This window comes from Pangasianodon hypophthalmus, chromosome 4 (assembly GCF_027358585.1).
Source record: "Pangasianodon hypophthalmus isolate fPanHyp1 chromosome 4, fPanHyp1.pri, whole genome shotgun sequence".
Taxonomy (NCBI): domain Eukaryota; kingdom Metazoa; phylum Chordata; class Actinopteri; order Siluriformes; family Pangasiidae; genus Pangasianodon; species Pangasianodon hypophthalmus.
In genome coordinates this window covers 28,492,498-28,509,089 of record NC_069713.1, presented here as the reverse complement: position 1 = coordinate 28,509,089, position 16,592 = coordinate 28,492,498, and the positions used below count along the sequence as shown (strand labels likewise).

Here is a 16,592-nt window from a genome sequence, read left to right as displayed (position 1 = left end):
ATATTATCCAGAGTGGTTTTTTTTTTTTATTTTGATGAAACTCGTACAGTTTTGTGATGTATATGTTATAAATTTTGCTTTGCACTAATGTCATCTGCTTATTTGTGTATTAGTAGGAACATTAAAACCAACTAATACATGAAATTATCCCAAGTGCCATGTCAAGCACAAATCACCCAATATATATATATATATATATATATATATATATATATATATATATATATATATATATATATATATATATATATATATACATAAACATATTTTGATATGGAAACATGCATTTTTTGCCCTCTGGTGGATTATATATGCACAGCATCATCGAACTGAAATAAACTACATTAACAAACATTCCCCAAACCCAAGAAGTTGAAACCAGATTCAATCTTCAAAGAAATGTATAAACAAATAGCAGCAAGTGGTAATCTTCTTTCTGATTTTTTTTTTTTAATATCTGCTATAACAAGTGCCAAGTGCAAGTGTGAAGAAATGCTGTAAAGCAAAGATGCTTTCAATAATAATCAAATGAAACATTTCTACATAATAATATAGTGCTATAAAGAACACTAGACAGTAACAAACTAAACAACGTCAATATCTGGTGTGAAAAATGTGCACTTTTTAGGCGTGTTGGCTAACATTTGGAAAAGTGATTTGTTTTTGTTTTTTTAATGACCCAATAATACAAAAGTCATATAATAAACATCTATGAGAAAATTCTTATTAAAATATTACGGTGCCTTAGACGTTTGTGCAACACCACAAGTTACAACAGGAATTTCTTTTAAAGACGTTTCATGACAAAAGGTACAACATTATTTAATAAATAAAAATTTTTAATCGTTGTGTGAAAGAGAAATGAAACACTAGTTGATTATTTTCTTATAACAGTAAACATTTACATTTTTGAGTAGGGCTGAGTAATATGATGGTATAATATCGATATCGTGCTAAATTATTTCACAGTGTTTTTTTTTTTTTGCGATAGCATGCATATTTATTTATTTATTTATTTATCTTTTGTAATAATTACAAACTAGACAGGAATCAGCTGATGTGCTGTTAAAAGTTTGTATTTAATTTTTAACATTTAAATTTGTAAATTTGCAAAAATAATACATTTTAATATTTTTTACAGGTGTTTAAAATTTAAAATGATTTATTTTTAAAATATACAGTACCGTGCAAAAGTCTTAAGCACATCCAAAGAAAGGCTGTAGAGCAAAGATGCCTTTAAAAATAATGAAATTAAATGTTTCTACATTAAAAAATACAAAACATTAAAAAATACAAAAAATATAAAGAGCAGTAAACAGTAATAAATGAAACAATGTCAATATTTGGTGTGACGACCCTTTGCTTTAAAAAAAATTTAGTAGTGTAAGGTACAATGTGTGCAGTTTTATAAGGAAATGAGCTGTAAGTGTTACTGAGCATCTTGCAGAAGCAGACACAGTTCTTCTGGAGACTTTGACTGTCACACTCGCTTCTTATTTTTGCGGCGAAACCCAGCAGCCTCCATTATGTGTTTTTGTCTGAAAAGTGTCTCTTAGGTAAGGTGCTGCTTTCTTTACTGACACTGGTGAGAGATGGCAGGAGTGTGCTCTTATTAACGCATGATTGATTTCAAATAAGACTTTTATTTTAACCGATTTCATTATATCACGTGGCCTGCACTTTTTATTTGTGACTGAATCTCGGCTTACACCCGGGGATTCAACGCCACTTTCTGAACTTTTTCCTTCAGGTTTTAAACGTTTTGGCTCACCGAGGGCAGCTGGAAGGGGTGGATGATTGGCGACCATTTTCAGCACTCATTTTCAGCACTCATTTTCAGCAGTCATTTTCGAGCAGTCATTTTAAAGGCTAAGTTATTACTGGTGGAAAAGTATCTGAGTTTTGAGGTCCAGTTATTTAAAGTGGAACTGCCCAGTCATTTGCTTTGTGCACTTATTTATCGTCCGCCCAAATCAAATGGGGACTTTATACGAGAATTCTCAGGTTTTCTGTCCCTGATTGTACCCAGTACTCATTTACTGCTGATTCTTGGTGATTTCACTATTCATCTTTGCTGTCCATCCAAGCCATTGGTTGCAGAATTCCAACATTTGATTGGCTTATCTAACCTCACCCAGTCTGTTTCAAGCCCTACGCACAAACACGAGCATACACTAGACTTGGTGCTGTCTTTAGCTTTTCCAGTATGTGGAAGTTCAGGATATCTGTCTATCAGATCATAGACCAGTTGTGTTTGACTCCACAAACACTAAATCACATTCCATCAGCTATTACTCCCGCCGTATAAACTCTTCTACCGCTAAACTGTTCTCAGATGCATATTTAGCTACATCTTCTCTCTGCAGTACTGACCCCTCCCTTTCCTGCAAGAATCCAGAGGAGTTAGTTTAATATATTTAATTCCACTTGTACAGATATCCTTGACTCTGGAGCTCCACTGAGAACCAGAAAGCCAAAAGTTAAAACTCAGCCTTGGTTAGGGAGGAGTGCAGGAAAGCAGAGCGTAAATGGAAGAAAGATGAACTCCAAGTCTCATGTGAAGTATTAAAGGATTGTCTAATGAAGTATCAGCACTCTGTTAAAGCTGCAAGAGCTGAAAAATATTTTTCAGAGTTGATCTCTAGATTTTCCCATAGCTCCAAGGCCCTTTTTAGTACTATTAATGCCGTTTTAGACCCTCCAGAGACTCCATATCTCAGAGACTCTTTAAACTTGTGAGAGATTTCTCAAGTTTTTTTGTTGATAAGTTAAGGCCATTAGAGCCGCCGTTCCTCTGCCAGTCTCCGAGTCTCCTGAATCCATCATATACTCTGCTTCTCTGACTCCGTTCCTGTCCCACTTTCTCTGTTAACTGATATCATAACTCATATGAAGCCTACCCCTTCTTCTTTGGATGTTTTTCCTTCACATCATCTTAAAAGAGTTTGGGATGCTGTTGATCCTAGTGTTCAAGTGACCATCATTAATTGTAGTCTCACTAGTGGAACTGTTGTTTTAAACATTCTGTGATTCAGCATCTTATCAAAAAGCCCAACCTGGACCAGACCTCTTTTAATAATTACAGACCAATCTCGAAATTTCCGTTTCTGTGAAGTGTCTTAGAGAAAGTAGTCTATTCTCAGCTGTCTTCACAAAGCACAATCTGGACAGGTTTCAGGCAGGGTTTAGGGTGCTTCATAGAGTCGCTCTTCTAAAACTGACCAGTGACTTATTGCTTTTACTTGATTCTAGCTATTGTGTCCTTTTAAACATGCTTGACCTCACCTCTGCGTTTGATTCAATTAATTACAGCATCCTTTTAGATCATCTTAATCTTGCAGCAGGGATTCAGGGTAAAGCATTAGGCTGGTTTTTGTCCTACGTAAAAGAACATACATTTGCTATTCAGATGGGTAAATATACATCATCTTCAGCTCCCACTGCCTATGGTTTACCCCAAGGCTCCATTTTGGGCCCTGTTTTTTTTTTTTTTTAATATATTTGCTCCCACTGGGTAAAGTCTTCCAGAAATACAGAATTTCATATTCTCACATTGTTATGCAGATGATACCCGGTTGTACCTACCTCTGAAACCTGAGGATATCGATTCTTCAAATACTCTGTTTGATTGCATTAAAGAGGTCGCCATGGCCAGCAAAAAACTTCCTCCAGCTAAACGAGAAGAAGTCCGATGTAGTCCTTCTGAGAGTACTCAAATTATTGGTGACAACTTGAGGCCTGTTTTCTCTAAACTATCTAACTGTGCAGAAAAGCTTGGGGTCATTTTTTGATTCAACCCTTAAATTCAGCAAACATGAAACCTCAGGGGTCAAAACAAGCAGCTGTCCATCTTTACTCTTCATTTAGCTCCTTCTGGGTGGATTCTGGAGTTTTCTCTCGTTCATTATCCGGCGCCCAACTGACTCGTCAGACCAAACCCCGGGCTTACAACCAACACAGCGGTGTGTATGGAAATTTCACCTGACAAACGTCCACGGAGGAGGAGCTCTATAATGAGTTTCACCGTCACCATCACTGATTGTATGTATTCAGCGTACGCCATTTTGTGTATGGCATAGTTCAAAACATCGCCTGCAACTCTGTTGTAAAGAGTAGCTTTTATCAGCTGATATGTACAAGAATAAGAGACAGTATTTCACCAGTCATGGCATCTCTACACTGGTTTCCAGTCAAGTGTAGAATTGAGTTTAAAATTTTACTGTTTGCTTTTAAGGCACCACATGGTCTGGCTCCACAGTAACATGAGCGATAGGATTAGTCCTTATATTTCAGGCAGAGCACTTCCATCTACTGATAAATTACTGCTAACCATCCCACGCTCACGATTAAAACACAAGGTTGACCGTGCGTTCTCAGTAGCTGCCCCTAGACTGTGGAGTACGCTGCCTTTTAGAGTAAGATCTGCTACTGACAAATTTAAATCTTGCCTTAAGCCCCATCTTTTCTCCTTGGCATATAACTTTATCTAACCCTTGGGTTTTTAGGTCATGTGTCCACATGGGGGGATTTATACTTTGTATATTTTATTATCTTTTAGTGTGTTTTTGTTTTGTTACCCTGTTTTGTGCTGTAATGTTGATGTGCCTTTTTAATCTCAAATCCTCTCAGCTGTACAGCACTGTGGTCAGCTTCGGCTGGATTATATGTGCTCTAGAAACGAATTGATTTGATATACAAAAATTTAATTTTGTACTGGAAAACTAATGTTTGGAAAACTAATATGTTTTTGTACTGACTTGATAACAGGGTGCCTAAGACTTGTGCAAAGTACTGTTTATATAAAAATAAATAACATTCCTTTGCAGACATTAAATAACGTATCATCAAACAAGTTTAAAAAAAATGCAACAGTAGTGTATCACTGTGAAATTGTTCGCAAAAACATATATCGTGACACGCGCCTAATTTTAACCGACATTTCAGGGCACCAGAATTCTTGGAAAGAATGGAAAGCAGGTGATGTTTTGAACTATGCCATACACAAAATGGCGTACGCTGAATACGTACAATCAGCGATGGTGACGGTGAAACTCATTATAGAGCTCCTCCTCCGTGGACGTTTGTCAGGTGAAATTTCCATACACACCGCTGTGTTGGTTGTAAGCCCGGGGTTTGGTCTGACGAGTCAGTTGGGCGCCGGATAATGAACGAGAGAAAACTCCAGAATCCACCCAGAAGGAGCTAAATGAAGAGTAAAGATGGACAGCTGTTTGTTTTGACCCCTGAGGTTTTTAATGATAAAACTGTCCTGCTGTTTGAGCAGCACTCAGCCGGATGTCCTTCTGCACTGAAACCTGCTGTCACTTCTACACCTCCTCTTCCTTCTCTTTCTCCTCCCCCCACCTTCTCTTACATCAGGGTTGTATTTATACCGTCATTATACAAGATGGAGGGATAGAGAGCTTTGCTATTTAAATTATTTCCCCATTTAACATTGATAGATAGAGAGAGAGAGAGAGAGAGACTTACAGACATAAATACGGTTGGATGGATGGATGGATGGATGGATGGGTGTGTATGTACCAGTTACCATAATCAATATTTATTGATCACTACATAAAGAGAGAGACAGACATACATGGAAGGATAAGATGGATAATTGGGAAGCTAACTATTTCCACATTTAATATTGATCACTAGATAGAAAGAAGCCAGAAAGACAGAAAGAGGATTATTGAATGACTGGCTAAAGGCTTACAGATTGTTGGATGGATGGATTGATGGATGGATGGAGGAATTAATAGATGGATGGATGGATGGATGAAAGGATGTACAGGTTACTACATTCAGTATTTATTGATCACTGCATAAAGAGAGAGACAGACATGCATGGAAGGATAAGATGGATGGATGGATTAGCTAACTATTTCCACAATTCAACATTGGATGTACAGGTCACTGTATTCAGTACTTATTGATCACCGCATAAAGAGTAAGATGCATACGTGGATAGATGGATGGAGAAATCAGTGGATGGGTTAAATGGATGGATGGATGGATGGATGGAGAGATCAGTGGATGGGTAGATGGATGGATGAATGGAGAGATCAGTGAACAGATAGATGAATGGTTGAATAAAGAGATCAGTGGATGGGTTAAATGGATGGATGGATGGATGGATGGATGGAGAGATCAGTGGATATTAGATGGATGGATGAATGGAGAGATCAGTGGATATTAGATGGATGGATGAATGGAGAGATCAGTGGATGTTTAGATGGAAGGATGAATGGAGAGATCAGTGGACAGATAGATGAATGGTTGAATAAAGAGATCAGTGGATGGGTTAAATGGATGGATGGACAGATGGAGAGATCAGTGGATATTAGATGGATGGATGAATGGAGAGATCAGTGGATGTTTAGATGGATGGATGAATGGAGAGATCAGTGGACAGATAGATGAATGGTTGAATAAAGAGATCAGTGGATGTGTTAAATGGATGGATGGATGAATGGAGAGATCAGTGGATGGGTAGATGGATGGGTGGATGGAGAGATCAGTGGATGGATGGATGGATGGACGGATGGTTAGATGGAGGAGGTATCTGTCTCTGTGATGGATGACACTGTGGCTCATTTGAAAGTGGCTCTGGATAAAACACCAGTCAGCTGTGTTTAAATGTAAATGTAGATTTGTTTGTTTTGTGTTTCTCCAGCTGTGTGCCACATGCAGTGTAGTAAACACAGCTAGAACATGTTCTCCGTTTCCACAGCGGCCATCACCGCACCAAATGAGCCATTAAACAATCAGGAACGGGACAGATTATGACGTAGGAAACACGGCAGATGTCGGCGGCTCAACAGGAGAAAAGCACGAGCTCCTGCTCATCTCCAAGCAGATGGATCAAGATAATTAACCACTAGAGCAGAGGTTCACGCCTCCGTTTAGGCCGCCGAAATCCTCCACAAGGACACTCGGCATCCCGAGGCTCTCTAAATTAGCATTTTTCTTTCTAATGCTGCATTAGCATTCAGGCGGCGCTCTGGAACAGCAGCTCACATTAGCATCTCGCACTCGGCAGCCGTGATGAGACTCTCATGACTTTCTGCAGAATTGAATTTGTAACACACTGGACACTGGAGTTTCTCTCTTAGTGATGTTTCTACAAAAATCATAGCGAACCATATTCATTACAGGTTAGACGGGGTTATTCTAGAAAAATCCATGTCTGAGATTCAGAAAAAATACGATGCAAAATTTCAAATGAGGAAACGGGGGAAAGGAAACGGGATTACATACAGCCCAGAATAGCAACACATACGAGCAGAGAACTGGCTAACTGTGAGCAGGGGCGTGGCCAGGGTAGGGCTGAATCCAAAAAAGGAACTCGGTGAGATCTGCGAGAGATTCCAAGCAAGTCAGTCAGTTGCTGAAACTTATGGCTCTGTTCACACCAATCCCACATCCTATTGTGTCTTTAGTACCTGCGACAAATCCGTTCGCTAGCTCACTAGATATCTGTGTAAAAGCTCGAAAGTGCGGCTTTGTCTCGTGTTTTGGCTCAGAAATGTAATTTATAAGGCTAAAAAGTGGTAGCTAATGGAGTGTAATAAAAGTGAGCTACTTAAGCACAGTGATACAGACATAAACACGTCTGGAATTTTTTTGTTTATCAGTTCCCGTGTAAATACGACTTTTCTTTTTTTTTTTTTTTTTCCTAATGTAACTCATCGTGTTTGTGTCCTCGACAAAAAGTCAGCAAGTCGTTGCCAGCGTTAAGCTGCGAGCTGTGGTGATCTTCACAAAGATTTTTTGAGTGTGGTCAGCGTCCTTATTTTCTCTAAAAATATCTAAGCTTATATATAACTTTTTACTTTATAGAGAAAGTGTCATGTGTCGCGTGTGTGTGTGTGTGTGTGTGTGTGTGTGTGTGTGTGTGTGAGAGAGAGAGAGCACTTCAGTTCAGCGAGCACTGAGACACACTCCCCCGCGGCTACACTGTGATCACAAGCCGCGTTAATTAAAGCACAAAAAAGGAATCTGAAAAGTAGTTTGTAATCTTTATTTCATTTTAGTAGTATTGTGAAAATGTCTACAGTATTAACTGTAAAGTAAAACAAGTTTAAAAATGTGTCTTTGTGAGGTTTTTCACTGCCACATTTAGTAGAAAATTTGCCCTTATTATTGTTGTGTTAATTTTATTTGTGTTTATGTTGTCAGTGATGCTGCTGTGTGTGTATGTGTATGTATATATAGTATCTGTAAGTGTGTTGGTGATTTAAACAGTAAACAGAAGTGTGTGTGTGTGTGTGTGTGTGTGTGTGTGTGTGTTCCAGCTGTGTGGAAACAGCTCTGCTATACACACCCTGTTGTGCTGCTGCATCTCTTTGTTACACTGTGCTTTTTTAGCCCCAATCACTCGTCTGTATTATTTACCAGCATAGAAACCATGTGCATCCAGGCCTGAGGTGCTCACTGTGTGTGTGTGTGAGTGTGTGTGTATGCGTGTGTGTGTGTGTGTGTGTGCGTGCTTGCGCGCAGGAGCAAATAACAAAAAAAAAAAACAAAAAAAACCCAAAAAAAAAACAGAGGCATAAAACTGGGACATGAATCAAACTGGATAAAATATTGGAGTGAAAAAAACGCAAACAAACCAGAGGCATAAAACAACGCAAAACATAAAGTATATATAAATTTGTTCCTGAGACAATTCCAGACTCTGACTGTTAACCGCCTTTCCAGCCCGAATATTCACACTTCCTGATTTAATGTTAATATTTAGCCCATGGTGGGGAATTTCTGTTGCAGTTTTTTTCAGGAAAGGAACTTGGATTTCCAGGGTTTGTTTCATGAAGACAACAAATTTATAAACATTCCTAATTTTTTTGGTTTTAATAATACTCTTTTCATACTCAGCACCTCCCGTTCACTTGAGCTGTGACCACGCCCACAATCACTCAGCACCTGTCATGTTTCTGCACTCCTTTTCCTACTGATTAGTGTTGTTAACCCATCTCTGTTTAACCCTTTGTGTAGGATACAACTCACAAACCATTAAATATTACTACTGGTGTCTAGATCTGTGTATATGTCATATATTTATACTTACATCAATTACATTATCGTTTCTATGGCAACAACTAATTCGGAGGGACTTGTACATCGTGTAGGACTTGTTTTTCGTGTAAAAAGCGTGTAGTTTACGCTTTGTGGTGATGGTTTGATAAGTTTATTTTTGAGAGAGAAAAGAGAGGGCATTAAATGTAACTCTAAACAGATAAAAAGTGATGTAGTATTGTTGGCATATTGCTGTGGTATGAGAGGAATAAAACACTTCGGGATGTGCTGTTAGAAGAAGACATTTAAAGGGTCAGATAGAGGTGAGTGGGCGGGGCTTGTGCTTGTGTGAGATAATGTGCAAGATGATCAGAGCTTAATAGAATTATTATTTTTGGTTTTCTCTACAAAGACGTTATTGTATCACTGTGTATTGAGGTAATGGCTTTTAATCACACCAGCTGGATTTTTCCTCCTCCAGAACCACACTTTAATGCTGAGGCAGCACTTTACCGTGTCCGTTATTCTCATTACAATGCCACATTGGATAATGATGATGATGATGATGATGCAGTTATTATAGCAGCTTTACTCTCCCGGCACTGTGAGGCGGCACACAGTCTGCGAAAGGCGGCCATTTTGTCTCGCAGAAACCAGATTCTGATTTTAATTTCCCTGTTCCACCTCAGACACGGAGCTGCTGTACCGTAATCAGGAAGGAGATGTGGTCAAGCTTGATGTGGAGAGCAACATGACTGAGGTTCTGGTGAAGAACAAGATGTTTGTAAGTTTATCAGTAAATTTTATTCATCCGTGCAGAAAATATGCCATAGATGCACAGACTCACTAAAGATCATACAGGAAAGACAGACTGATAGAGATGGATTATAGGCAGACAGACAAACAGTATATACATGAATACAGACAATACATGAATAAGTACATAGACAGATGCATAGACAGCTGGTCAGATGGATGGGTGGATAGACAGTTGGTCATATGGATGGATGGATGGATGGATGGATGGATAAACAGTTGGTCAGATGGAAGAGTGGGTGGACAACTGGCTGGTTGGATGGCTAGATAGTTGGTCAGATGGATGGATAGATGGTTGGATGGATGCATTGATTGATGGATGGATTAATAAACAGTTGGTCAGAGGGATGGATGAAGGGATAGATGGATAGACAGTTGGTCAGATGGATGGCTGGAAAGATAGACAGTTGGTTGGATGAGGGACAGACAATTGATCAGATAGATGGATGGATAAACAGTTAGTTGGATGGATGGATAAATAGACGGTTGGTCAGATGGATGGATGGATGGATAGATAGATAGTTGGGCAGATGGATGGACTGGATGGATAGACAGATGGATATACTTATATAGATGAATAATAGACAAACAGCTAAGATTGATGGTTGTCAGATTGGATGGATGGATAGATGAATGAGTGGATGGATGGATAGACACCTGGTCAGATGGACAGACAGACAGATAGAAGGACACGGATAAATACATAGATGACTAACTGGATGGATTACGCATATAGAATGTTTCAATTAAATAACTTTTTCTCTGTCTTGTTCAGGAAACGTATAAAGCCAGCAAGTACCAAGTGTCTCCTGACCTGACTCACATTCTGCTGGCCTACGACATTGTCCCGGTGAGTACTAACACACACGCACACACACACGTGCACACACACACACACACACACACACACAGAGCTGTTTCCATCAACTGACCAACAAGTATTGCAGGACAGGTGTAGGAAAAACAGCTCTACAGCTAAACACACACACACACACACACACACACACTCGTCTAACAGTGGACTACAGCAACACAACACACAATAGTGCTGGGATTCTTTTACGTCAGACTTTAATTTTAAGTTTAATTCCAGCGTCAGTAAGAATAATTCACTGAGACTGAATCCCAATCAGATTCCTATTCACTACATATGCTCACTACATGAGCTGTAGCAGAAACTACATAGTCCCAGGTTTGCACAACAGAGCTCTGTTTGAGATTAATGGATGGATGGATAGGCAGTTGGGGTGTGTGTGTGTGTGTGTGTGTGTGTGTGTGTTTTGGTTTTTGTGTTAGTGTGTTAACAGATGTGTGTTCTCTCCTCTACAGCTGTACCGGTACTCCTACACGGCCTCCTACATCATATGCAGCCTGAAAACTCCGTAAGTTTCTCTGTTCTGGGCTGAAACATGAAAAGTGTTTTAATTACAGCGGAAAACTGAAACGGTCTGTGTGAGAACCCTACAGCGTGCGGTCTGTGTGAGAACCCTACTGCGTGCGGTCTGTGTGAGAACCCTACAGCGTGCGGTCTGTGTGAGAACCCTACAGCGTGCGGTCTGTGTGAGAACCCTACAGCGTGCGGTCTGTGTGAGAACCCTACAGCGTGAGGTCTGTGTGAGAACCCTACAGCGTGCGGTCTGTGTGAGAACCCTACAGCGTGCGGTCTGTGTGAGAACCCTACAGCGTGAGGTCTGTGTGAGAACCCTACAGCGTGCGGTCTGTGTGAGAACCCTACAGCGTGCGGTCTGTGTGAGAACCCTACGGCGTGCGGTCTGTGTGAGAACCCTACGGCGTGCGGTCTGTGGTAGAACCCTACGGCGTGCGGTCTGTGTGAGAACCCTACGGCGTGAGGTCTGTGTGAGAACCCTACAGCGTGCGGTCTGTGGTAGAACCCTACGGCGTGCGGTCTGTGTGAGAACCCTACAGCGTGCGGTCTGTGTGAGAACCCTACGGCGTGAGGTCTGTGTTAGAACCCTACGGCGTGCGGTCTGTGTGAGAACCCTACGGCGTGAGGTCTGTGTGAGAACCCTACGGCGTGAGGTCTGTGTTAGAACCCTACGGCGTGCGGTCTGTGGTAGAACCCTACGGCGTGAGGTCTGTGTGAGAACCCTACAGCGTGAGGTCTGTGTGAGAACCCTACGGCGTGCGGTCTGTGTGAGAACCCTACTGCGTGAGGTCTGTGTGAGAACCCTACGGCGTGAGGTCTGTGTTAGAACCCTACGGCGTGAGGTCTGTGTGAGAACCCTACGGCGTGCGGTCTGTGTGAGAACCCTACGGCGTGAGGTCTGTGTGAGAACCCTACGGCGTGCGGTCTGTGTGAGAACCCTACGGCGTGAGGTCTGTGTGAGAACCCTACGGCGTGAGGTCTGTGTGAGAACCCTACGGCGTGCGGTCTGTGTGAGAACCCTACGGCGTGAGGTCTGTGTGAGAACCCTACGGCGTGCGGTCTGTGTGAGAACCCTACGGCGTGAGGTCTGTGTTAGAACCCTACGGCGTGAGGTCTGTGTTAGAACCCTACGGCGTGCGGTCTGTGTGAGAACCCTACGGCGTGAGGTCTGTGTTAGAACCCTACGGCGTGAGGTCTGTGTTAGAACCCTACTGCGTGAGGTCTGTGTGAGAACCCTACGGCGTGAGGTCTGTGTTAGAACCCTACGGCGTGAGGTCTGTGTGAGAACCCTACAGCGTGTGGTCTGTGTGAGAACCCTACGGCGTGAGGTCTGTGTGAGAACCCTACGGCGTGAGGTCTGTGTGAGAACCCTACGGCGTGAGGTCTGTGTGAGAACCCTACAGCGTGAGGTCTGTGTTAGAACACTACAGCGTGCGGTCTGTGTGAGAACCCTACAGCGTGAGGTCTGTGTGAGAACCCTACGGCGTGTGGTCTGTGTGAGAACCCTACGGCGTGAGGTCTGTGTGAGAACCCTACGGCGTGAGGTCTGTGTTAGAACACTACAGCGTGAGGTCTGTGTGAGAACCCTACAGCGTGAGGTCTGTGTGAGAACCCTACGGCGTGCGGTCTGTGTGAGAACCCTACGGCGTGAGGTCTGTGTTAGAACACTACGGCGTTCCTGCAGCTTGTGTGTGTTCAGCTGATCGTGTGCTTGTCGCTGCCCCCTGCTGGCTGTAATGCTCCTGATTTCTCACACTGTGCTGTGTATCAGTTCTTGCTGAGATTCAAATCCATAATTACGCTCAGTGTTTTACGGTTCCTTCACTGCAGTGTGTTAGTCAGTGGAATAACACACTCCTCCAGCTCCAGCACTCGGAGTCTGAAACACACTGCAGTCAACCGTCCTGCACAAATCATCAGAAAATAAACCACAATAAAACACAGTATGCACCATCATGTGTGAGCTGCTCAGTATCTATACATATACATTATTCAGCACAGAAAAGGTGGATTTTTAAAGCTTCACGGACTGTTTCTTAAAGGAAGGAATGAATTTATACACCGTTAAAAATAAGCATATAAATTAATTATAATAACAAAAACTAATTAATTACACTCTTCTGCTTTCAGCAAGGAAAAACACACTGCACTACACTTATTAATTAATAAACTAATTATTGACTCAAATACTTACTTGTATTAATTGATTGATTAATTTAACTAATTAAATTTCAAGAAGAGTAGAATTCATTAATTAATTGATTGATTGATTAATTAACAATTAAGTGAAGCAGGGATATAGTTAATTAATTAATTATTAATAAATTATTCTGTTCTAGCTGTACTGAACAGGTATTTAATAAATTAGTTACTTGGGTTATTAATTGACTAATTAAATACTTACTTTACTTTTACATTTGATCACTTAATTAATAAATTAACTAACTATAATCTACATGAATTAACTTCACTGCATCAGCCAAGAAATTCACACACTGTACCGGACTGAATCATTAATTAATTAAAAGATTTTTTAAATAATTAATTAACTATCAGGTAATGAATTATAATGAATTATTATGAATGAGTTATTTTCGGTTAAGCATGGAATAATTAATTAGTCTGATTAATCAAATACATATTTAATTAGGTAACTTGTTAGCTAGTTAATCAGCCCAGTACAGTACAGTGTGTTTTGTTTACAGGATGAAGCAGGAGTGTAGTTAATTACTTAATTATTAATTAATTAATTGCTCTTCTTCAGCCGATAAACACACAGTGTTCAGCCGATAAACACACAGTGTTCTAATTAATGAATGTAATTGATGAATTAATTAAAGGTGTGTGGGGTTTTTTTCCTCACAGGGAGTCGGTGCTTTTGTCGCCTCCTGAAGTGCAGAACACTACGCTGCAGTTTGCTGGATGGGGTCCGAAAGGCCAACAGCTGGTGAGACACACACACACACACACACACACACACACACACCTGCATTACACCTGGATAAATCAGTAACACGAACCACCAGCTAGTGAACTACAGAGCATGTCACCTGATTGGTCACATGACCCTGATTACTAATCACACACTCCTCTTCCCAATCACACCAAGCACTTCATAGTATCACTTTATCATCATTCTCCTGATGATTCCGAGACCTTCATGACATTCTGCTTTTGACCTCTTGGACATGTTTTTAATAACCAGTCAGTTTAATTATATGTTTATAAAATAATTATAAATAAAAATAGGCAGAGTTGTAGGAAGAGCGGTCGAGACGAGACAGCGTCGGGGTTAAAAGAGGGCAGAGGGAACTGGCGCTAAGTGAGATCAGCTGTCTGTGTGTGTGTGTGTGCGTGTGTGTGTGAGAGACAGATGGCACTAGCCCTGGGGATGACGCACAAGTCTTGTTTTTGCCTGACCTTCAGCGTGTGTGAGTGTGTGTGAATCAAACACAAGACCTGATTTCAGTTCCTGCTCTAGAATCAGTACTACCGCTTGGGCGGAGCTTAGCGAGCTGATCATCCAGAACAGGAAGAATCTTTAAAGCTGTAGTGCTGCTGTGATTAAAGGGCACTGAGAGAGCAGCAATTCGCAGGTTTATTCGACCCCGCCCCCGCAGAGCCGAAGGTCGCCGTGACGACGCTGGAAATCAGGAACAGAGATACAGAGGGTGCAGGAAGCAAGATGGAGTGGAGATTGAGGCAGAAATCTGGCAGGAAATCAGCGCAGCAGATGACAGAGAAGACAGACTCACTGCTGACAAATGGCATTGTCACTCACAAGCTGACAGGCACACACACACACACACACACACACGCACACACGCTGACGTCAACAGCCTGCTCTTTTGCAAGCTCCCTTTTCTTCTTCTTGTTGTTTTTTGTTCCCGCGATTGTCATCTTTCCACCCTCTAATCACCTCATTAATAAAAGTCTTAACTCATTAGTATTCATTTCCACAGGAACGACATCTCATCTAATTAGCGAAGGAACAATCTGGTGCACAGTGCTGCATTAATTATGCAAAAACAAATCTAACAAAGGAAGACTTGTGTGAAAGATGGAGTAACAATTTAAAGAAAGTTCACGTCATCTGTAAACGTGATCAAAAAGCTTCACCGTGTAGCTGGACACTGGAATGTTATTAATGGATGTTTGTTATGACCCTCGCGGCCTCTTTGGACTTTAATGTAAAAGTGTAAATGTGCTACACGCTATCGCTGCTCTTTTACAAAATCATTCATTATGGGTTTTGCTACAAGTTATCACTCAAAAGTCGTTGTCTCCCAGTGACATGAATCTGGAATGATTGACAGTTTTGAATTGTCTGATGTTAACTGAAAGCCCCGCCCCTCACAGTAGTAACATTTCATATCTCGACTCAAATTTCCTTCTTGAAAGATGCGCTGATGCGGCATTCTCGCTTTCTGTTGCGGTAAACGGAGAATGTTTTGAGTTCGTTAACGTGAAATAAAATCTATCCGAGTGAGTATTAGTAAGCTAACATTAGACGCATAAATAGCTAGCATCAGCTACATATATTTAATGATAATTAAAAAGTAGAGATGGTACCAGTCTGATACCCAGTAAAAATTGTGGATAAACATATCGGATATCTGCTCCTGTAACAAATGGCAAAGACTGGAACTGGAGTTGGAAAAGAAGTGTGTTTTTGGAACTGGAAATGTTTAATGTGGACTGACTTTATTATATTTATACGCTATTATATTTATGCTGTAAATGATGTTTGTGTGAAAGAGTTCAACTGCGAAGTGCTTTAGATAAAAAAAAAAAAAAAAAAAATTTTAAAGCATAGTTTTTAAAGATAACAATATCATTATATCAGTATCGGTTATCGAATAATAAAACTTTATATTTATAGCACCTTTCATACTTAATTAAATATACCTTTCTTACACATATACATTTATTTTCACTTTTCATTAAGTATTATATTTATTTATGTATTTAAAATTTTAATTATATTTATTGCTGCTCTATTTTACTGCACGTCAACCTATTTTCCTATTTATTTATTTATTTATTTATTTATTTATTTATTTATTCTTAATGAAATCATGCCACATGGTAGCTTAAAATGCTGTATAATCATGTAGTAAAATTAAAGGATTAAAAAATAATGAAATAGAACACACAGGATAAAGTAGAAGATGTATTTTAGTTCAATGTTTATATTTAAATTGTATTTTTATTAGGATTTTATTATTAGTAGTAGTAGTATTAATATTATTAGTATTCATTTCCTCTCTTTTTATCTTTTATATCATATAGCTTTTTATTTTATGAACGGAAATGTGCTGTATAAATACATTTGCCTTGTCATGTAGTAGCTCAATGTGCTGTACAA

The 16,592-nt window shown here is 40.2% G+C and overlaps 1 protein-coding gene across 5 annotated transcripts in view; it reads left to right on the top strand.

Annotated features, from left to right (window-relative positions):
* The window catches only part of dpp6b (dipeptidyl-peptidase 6b), a 141,564-nt gene that overhangs the window by 97,123 nt on the left and 27,849 nt on the right, over window positions 1–16,592 (top strand). For all 5 annotated transcript variants that reach the window (XM_026936536.3, XM_026936534.3, XM_026936537.3 and 2 more), the window contains 4 exons: window positions 9,711–9,805; window positions 10,613–10,687; window positions 11,167–11,219; window positions 14,090–14,171. In XM_026936536.3, coding sequence (XP_026792337.3) covers window positions 9,711–9,805; window positions 10,613–10,687; window positions 11,167–11,219; window positions 14,090–14,171 — 305 coding nt within the window. The remainder of the gene's footprint in view (window positions 1–9,710; window positions 9,806–10,612; window positions 10,688–11,166; window positions 11,220–14,089; window positions 14,172–16,592) is intronic.